The 8,026-nt window shown below is 33.5% G+C and overlaps 1 protein-coding gene across 1 annotated transcript; it reads right to left on the reverse strand.

The window, feature by feature from the left end:
* Window positions 1-660: 660 nt before the first annotated feature.
* On the reverse strand, window positions 661-6,619 carry LOC115722489 (protein tesmin/TSO1-like CXC 3). The gene is made up of 10 exons (XM_030651706.2): window positions 5,940-6,619; window positions 4,846-5,006; window positions 4,002-4,764; window positions 3,120-3,598; window positions 2,934-3,008; window positions 1,900-2,080; window positions 1,729-1,824; window positions 1,579-1,645; window positions 1,328-1,481; window positions 661-1,239 (listed from the first exon to the last, which is right to left on the reverse strand). The coding sequence occupies exons 1-10, from the start codon at window positions 5,988-5,990 to the stop codon at window positions 891-893; spliced, it is 2,376 nt and encodes a 791-aa protein (XP_030507566.2). The 5' UTR covers window positions 5,991-6,619; the 3' UTR covers window positions 661-890.
* Window positions 6,620-8,026: the final 1,407 nt, after the last annotated feature.

The following is an 8,026-nucleotide window of genomic DNA, read 5'->3' on the forward strand; positions in this document are numbered from 1 at the left end:
AAACAAAGAATCAATTATTGAAATCAACTATATATTTTAATAAAAATCAAATACAAATCTCTGATTTATCAAAAAAAAAATATATATCCATACAACAAGTTACCTATTTATTTTGTATTTTTAAACAAAAAAATTAATAATTTATTGTATTTAACGATTAATCATTAGATTAAAATCTAAAGGTAAGTAATTTTGATGACACTACTATACGAGGACCTTACATTAATTATACATCCGTCATTTATATATCAATTAATTACATTGAAAGAAAAAATAAACTAGAAATATACATATAACAATAGATTGAATTTTTTTCTTTCATACTATACCAAAAAATAAAATTTAAATATCAACCCAAATTAAACTAAAAAAATGAAACAATAACCTCAAAAAAAAAAATCGTGTTTTATATAAAATTTCCTAACAATAACGTTGAAATTGTGACTAGTGAAACAAGAAAAAAAAATTATAATAATTAGATTGTACAGTAGTCTAGGCATAGGCATAGGCATCACATAGTAAGTAGATCCTATCATGTAAAACTTTATGATTTGTTTACAAAATATACGATCAATTTGAACCATTTTGTTTTGCTGTTTTCTATAAATTTGATCTAATTGATGAAGGAATGCAGAGAAGGAAAAAGTGCAGATCAAACGATGATGAAGAAGATGCCATATTTTACAAGAGGAGAGCATAGACATGCGAGTAGCATACCATCTTTATCTTATTCTACAGTACAGACTATGACATTTAACTGTCATCTACCACTTACTACTTCCATTCAACAAAAACTACAATGTTAACTAAAATAATTGTCCTTAACTTCTTACTAAAATAAAAATATATATAAAAAGAAAAATTAAAAATAATAATGAAAATTCAAAACTTCAGTGCTGGGGAGTAAGAGAAGGAAATGATGGAATGGAGTGTAATATCAACTTCCGGCCAGGCCTCCGGCCAGGTGATCCAAAGTGGCAATGAGGAGAAGAGACCCTCTTACTGTTGGGAGAAGAAGTTTTGACAGCACTATTAGGAGAGCCATCCCCCACAAGAATTTCTGGCATTTCCTCATCTGGAATAGTTTGCACATGTTTCTCCAATTTCGGTTGAGAAGATCGGAGAATACTTGGTTTACCATGCATCTGACTGTACAATCCAGAAGAGGAGGATGTCCCAGTAACTAGGGAGGATCTTGGCGGTTTGCCTTTCGATGAGAATGGTAGTTGAACCAAAGATCTGCGGCATTAAGAATAACAATTAAGCATCTCATAACACACAATATCAACTGATGCAGCTAATAATAAAAAGAAAACATAGATCTGACCTGGATATCCTTAATGGTGTAATTGGATGAGAAGAGCCTGGATTTGGATCTTCATTGTTATGAAGTTCCATCTTCTGTACAGGTGCAACCAAACTCTTTTCACATGCTTCTGCTTCTTCTTCATCTTGTTCTTCTGAACCTGTCATAAGAGAACCTGTATTTTGGAAGAAATTACAACCATGGAAACATAGTTAAGAGCTGAGACGTGATAATGAGTATCTTATCAAACCATGTATGGTGTAGAAACTCACCATCCTTTCTACCAAATGCATTCTTACACCCTTCACACCGGCAGCTAATGGAGCAGCCGACTCCACCCTTCAAAAGAAAACCATTTATGAATCAGATTATATACAAGAACTAAGAACTGAAAGCATACAGAACATGCTAAGGGTAAAAACCTGATAGCACTCGCAGTACTTCTTTAGGCAACTAGATTTCTTGCAGTTGCATCCTCTTTTATGTCGGGCTGAAGCTGGGGTTTTGCTTGATTCATCCTGCAAGTGAAAGTAAAAGTCAGAATGTGTTGAAACTTGGCAATGAGGTAGAGTAAGGCAGACTCATTTTCTAACCCCATAGTCAGGTGCAGGATCAGAGCCCCTAATTACTTTAGGAGCAAACGCAAGTGGGTTGCGAGACTCAATCTGTTTTCGAGTAGCAAGAACAGTATCTTCGTGAATAGGTTTGTTGAAGCATTCTTGACAAGAACACGGTTCAATGCAGTACACACCAGCTGCAAAGCATTCACAGTAACTGCAGGATGAATAAAAAATAATTAGTTCAATCTCATTCTTCTATGATAGTGATATACCCCAACTACGGTCCTTAAAACAATGGCAGACATTAGACAAAGGTAGAGAATAATTGAAGTATAAGACCATGGAAAGAAAGAACTGAGTAAATCTGGAACTTGCTATTGAATAAACAAAATGATAAAAACACACTATACCAACAATATAGTTTGAAAGACCTCACTCTCCCAAGAGCAATAGCTCCAATTACAATTACAATATTTTGGCCTTGTCTCCCTTTTTTTCCCAGAGAATATCTCCTTCCTTCTTTACTACATAAACTACTCATCTACTACCCCGGACTGTAATGACACATACACCCTGCTACTACTTATGTGCTAACTGCTATTACGATATAGGGATCTATCATATGGAGACTCATGTATCACACACAATGAATGAGTTCTTTCTACTTTAAACCTAACAAACCAATAAGTTAAGCTAAACTTCCCTAGCGGATAGCAATACCGGATACCCAAATTGTAGATTTATTGTTTGCTAATTCAATACTATCTATTTACTCAATTTAATATTAATGAATACCAGCATCAAATTGAATATTTAATGAGTTGTCAACCCAATCCTCTAGGCTTGACAATTTACACCAATATAAATACAAGACACACACACACACACAATTGAATATCGAATCGTCATCTGAAAAGTTAAATTACTTCTGATAAATAAGAAACCAAACTCCTTAATCACGCACAAATAGATACATCTCATGAAACTAAAAGTGCTGTAGGAATTGGCAACACAAAACAACCAAACCTTGAGATGAATTGAAAAGAGAGTTGTATGCAGAGACTTACAGTTTCAAACACTTCGACTTCTTACAGTTACAACGCTTACAGCCCTCAGTTTCTCCAGCATTTTCCGATCTACGCCTGTTAGTAGATTACACACATAAGTCAACACATAAAAAAATTAGATAATTAATTAAATCAAATTGTTTAATCCAACAATCTAACTAGAAATATGTCGTGAAAAAAACTTGCCTCTTTTTCTTGGGGCTATTTTGATTGAATTCTTCATTAGTTATTGATCCTGGTGCTTGAGAAGGATCTTCTAGAAGCTGGACCCCATTTTCAATGGTATTGATGTCCATTTCAGAAGAAACCGGAATCAAGGCTTTATCAAGACCCTCTTGATCATCCATCGGAGAATGTATGGAGACAGTGGAACCAGGCAACCTTATATGTATTCCAGAAGACACATTCTTAGTGATTTTGCAATCCTTTGAGGTTGTTGCAATAGCATTCAAGTGTAACCCAATTCCAGGTAAGATGCGCCTAGCAGGCGCTTCACCACAATGCCTAATAAAGCCTGGTCGCCTCTCATTAGCAGGGGTCTCCTCATCAGGTTGAGCTAAAACTGAACTACTATTTGAACCATCCCCTAAATTCTTCCTTCGAGCTACTGACACATCAAAGTCCAGACAGCGCCTTCGCATTCCACGGTGTAAGCTGAAAACCGACTATATACAGAGAGAGTAAATCACAGTCAAGTGTTAGAATATTCAAACTAGTTTTCGTATTTATGAAGTATAAACATGCCTAAGAAAATAAGTAGCAGCATAAATATTCAGCATAAAAAACTTGAACATGATTTTTTTTCTTTTTGTTTTTTTAAGAGAAAGTGGCTGATGTTAACAAGTGAACAGGTATATGATTTTAGAATTACAAAAAAGAAGCAGTTGCTTAAACCATATTTAATTTTACAGTTGTACCATTTGGAGATCATGACATATAAATTGTATGCAGAAGATTGACACCAAGTAATCACAAAGATGAGAATAAAGTGTCCCCAACAACCTACGACCGTTCCTCTACAATAGTAGAAAAGATGCAGCAAAGGGAATGGAAATCTGTTGCTTTTACCTTGCAAGTAAATGCCATGCGGGTTTCAGCTTCCTTATCCTTTCGCTTACTTGGATTGGTAGCCATGCCACTATTTGAATTAAACCTATCATGTGTTTGTTCCATATCCTCCAAATGACTGACATCTCCAGTTTGAGAAAGGGGTTCTTCTCCATTATGTTGTTCAGAACAACCTGGATCTACAATTTGCATTTCATGCTCATTATTAATCTCATTTTGTTGGAATTCTGTCCCAAGAGAATTACTACACCTGCCAACAGGCTCCAGTGAATCATGAATCAGCCCCTTAAAAGTCTCTGAAGTGTTGGGTGAATCAAAAATCAAGACAGCATCAGACATTAGACATTCCCAGTCACCTATGGCCCCTTGTTTTTTCGGCTCACTCAGACACACTTCTTGGATTTGGGCTTCATTATCAGATGGACCAATTTCAGGTGCCACTTGCACATGAGGAACAAGATTAGCCGATGGATCACTCGAATTGGATTCAAAATCCGCCACAACATCATGAGGCGTTGAGACACAATCAGGGCTACCACAATCATACTTCAAAACACGTGGTAGCTCGATCACAAAAGCTGAACCTTCATTTTGTGGCTCAGCAGAAGCTTCTTCAACATTAACATCTGATTTACAATTTTCACGAAGCTCAACCGAGTTGTTGTATACTTGGACCGTTTCAATGACAGCATCATCACTTGCAGGAACATCAACTCCATTTTCTGAAGAAACCTCAGGCTTTGCTTGATCAGAAGTATTGTACCTAAAGAGATGAAAAAGGTATTCTTAGATACAGAAAAAATAGATAGGGCCTATAATAAGAAGAAGACCAATATCAAATTACCTCCTGAGAAATCTTGACTCCTTGTTAGAACTGACATGGGGTGAAGTGAAAACTGATGGAGGAGATCCAAAACTAAGAGAGCTAAAGGTCTGAGTAATGTGTAGAGACTTAACTGGCTTGATAGGAGAAAGGCTACTGATATAATTGAAGACAGGAGAATCCTGCACAATATTGAAAAAGATTTTAGTACAAGGAAACGAGAAGTGAAAATGAGAGACAAGTAAACACAAATACAATCAACTATTAAAAGCACAGTACCATTTAAAATGAATAAAATACTTTTTTAGGAATACTAACTTCTGGTCAAAAAATTCACAATAACACAGAAGAAGATCTGGAAAAAGAAAAAAAAACATTGGTGTGTAAATAAATAATTGTGAAAAGGATTTTTGCACATAATGGTTTAGTTACAGCAACAAAATCAGTATAAAGAGAAAATATTTTAGTCTCAAAAGTCACTACAACAGTCACTACAACTAAGAGAAAGTAAATGAAAACCTCCATTGAAATTGAGGGGTCTTCAATTCTGTATCTCTTGCAACAGACGCATGGGTATAAAGAAGAAAAGAAAAAACACTTCTCTGCACAACCTTACCAGAAATCCCCTAATAATGTGCTCATTATTATTGAAAATATCGAAACAAGTAAAAAAAAAAATACAATGCCGAAACGGCAAAGTTTTTAAAAGAAGAATGGCAAAGCAATTTATACTTAAAATTGCATGCTTTAGGTTGAAATCGAGATCCAAACTTCATTCTAACAATTTTCACAGAAGCAAAAAACCAGTAGGGCAATTTCCTTTTCAACATCACAAGTTTTTATAAACCTCTTGAACATAATACTCAATTATGGATAACAACATTCGTGATAAACTAAGATCGACCCACATGCACAAACACAGAAAGTATCAAAACCCTACACCAGAAAAAATATCTTTAAAAAAAATTAATAAACGAAAACCTAGGGCAACATTTTCATAAATGAACAAGATTTCGAAACTAAAATCATGAAAGTACAGAAACCCAATTGACTGCTCATGAAAAAAAAAAAAAAAAAAACCCTAAACAAACAACAAAGTACAGAAATAGGGTCACCTCGAATTTAGATTTGGGAGTCCCGATCTTGTTCTTCTCAGGAGTATCCATGGAGAAGGAGAAAGAGAAGAGAATAGAGTAGTAGAAGGGGAGTAGAAACGCAGTGAGTCACTTCAACTTCTTCGCCAACATTTACTCACTAAACTCTTAAAACTGAAAACAAGTTTTTCCCTCCCATCCGATTAGCACTCTACTAACTATCTTTCTCCATAGTTTCTCTCCTTTCCCATTTCCCCACCCTGAAAAGTCTCTGAGTCTCTAACCAAAAAAAAAAATATATGGGTTTTTCCTTTCTTTTCTTTTCTTTTCTTTTCTTTTCTTTCTTGTTTTAGATTCAAGAGGAAGAGCGGGAAGGCGGGAGAGCAGTAGATTTTCTCGTGGGGATAACTCCGTCCCTACCACCAAAGCCCCACAGCCTCACAGCTGTAATGTTTTTAGGTAAACTATATAATATACACACATTTATTTTATATATCTACATATAAAAAAAAATTGTATATTACATTACATACATATAAAGTATATAAAGTAACGTATAATAAGGTATATTAAGTTTTGATCTCCTCTTCTCTCAATGTGTTTTTTTTTTCACTTTTGTGTGTTTCTCACTCTTGATTCTCTTTTTGGATTTTATTTTTTTCCTTTTTTTTTTTTTGTTGTGCTTTGAAAAACTGTTTCTTTTGACTATTTGCTTTTTCTTCTAAACTAGGTTTTTATTATTAATCTGCTAGTTTCGAGACCATAGAAAGAGTGTGTTTACGGCCAATGGAATTTTCTTATTGGGTTATAAGCTTTTATTGTTATGTGTGACACGTTTTGATTTGTGTTATTAATCATATATATACACCCCAATTTTAGTTTGCATTGTTTTGTTGATTTTATTTGCGTACAAGTATATATAGAATATATTCATTTTTGTACTAAATGAAATTAACCAAAGTTATAACAATAATAATTAAGGAGCTTTATTACTTATATTAATATGGGAAAATTTCTTGCATCATTACTGTATAACATATTAATAACGTTGTGATCTAAACACAATAAGTGGCAATTATTATGTTAATTAATTAAATTGTAACTCATAATAATAAAATGAAGTTATGAAGAATTTACCAAAAATAAAATTGTAACATGAACTTTGATTGCCACAATAATTTATTGAATTTTCTGTTTAGATTCTGTTTTTTTATCATTGGTGTTTTCATTATATTTTTATAATGAGTAAATCAAAAAGAATTTCATTGATGATGGAATTGTGTGAATGAAATTACAGCAAAAGGTCTAGCACTATGTATAATTTAAGGGTATACGTTGGTCGGTTTGGTTGGTTTATGTTACAATTTATTCAACACAACGTATAGATCGGTTTACAAAAATCTAAGTGCAACCCACCCAATTAAGGATAAAAAAAATTCAATCCGTTCAATGAAAATTGGCCAATTTAGTCGGGTTAACGCGCCCAAACTAAACACTAATGTTTATTTTTTTCCACATTCAATTGTTATAATTTAGTTAATTGTGATAATAAGATAAATATATAGATTGAATTCAAAATTCAAATCAACTACTATAAAAGAAATATAGTAGTTTAAATTTTCTATTTTTTTAAATATGTATATAAATTATATAATGTAGAAATTATATATAAAAAAACATATATATGAAAAAAAAATCATCTTAATCGGATTGGTCGAGGTAGTTCGGGTTGATTGGGCGAGTTGATATTATTTTCAACCAGCCCAATATAAAGATTGGGCAGGTTATATTTTTGTTGAATTTTTCGATTTTTATTTTTCATCGGGTTATTTCAGTTTAGTTTGGGTGGGTTGTTCGGGTTGGATGGTTTACAAAAATTTATTTACAAATATATACTAACAAACTAATTAAACAAATAAGAAAGAGAAGCTAATTAACTAACCAACGATGACCCATGGTAAGTAACAAACTAACTAACTAACAATTAAACACTAAATTCTTAATACCCTTCCCTCATGGAGGATCGTATATATCATAGATACACATATTGCCAATATGAAAAGTTAGAACAGGTGGTAAAAGAAGCTTGGTAAAGGTATCGGCCAGTT

The sequence above is a fragment of the Cannabis sativa genome, chromosome 9 (assembly GCF_029168945.1).
Source record: "Cannabis sativa cultivar Pink pepper isolate KNU-18-1 chromosome 9, ASM2916894v1, whole genome shotgun sequence".
In the NCBI taxonomy this organism is placed as follows: domain Eukaryota; kingdom Viridiplantae; phylum Streptophyta; class Magnoliopsida; order Rosales; family Cannabaceae; genus Cannabis; species Cannabis sativa.

Coding starts and splice junctions, on each gene's coding strand:
- LOC115722489 (XM_030651706.2), bottom strand. CDS start 5,990: ATGGATACTCCTGAGAAGAACAAGATCGGGACTCCCAAATCTAAATTC. Junction 2,081..2,933: donor AAGTCGAAGTGTTTGAAACT/GTAAGTCTCTGC, acceptor TTCATCCTGCAG/TTACTGTGAATGCTTTGCAG. Junction 1,825..1,899: donor ATCCTGCACCTGACTATGGG/GTTAGAAAATGA, acceptor TTTCACTTGCAG/GATGAATCAAGCAAAACCCC.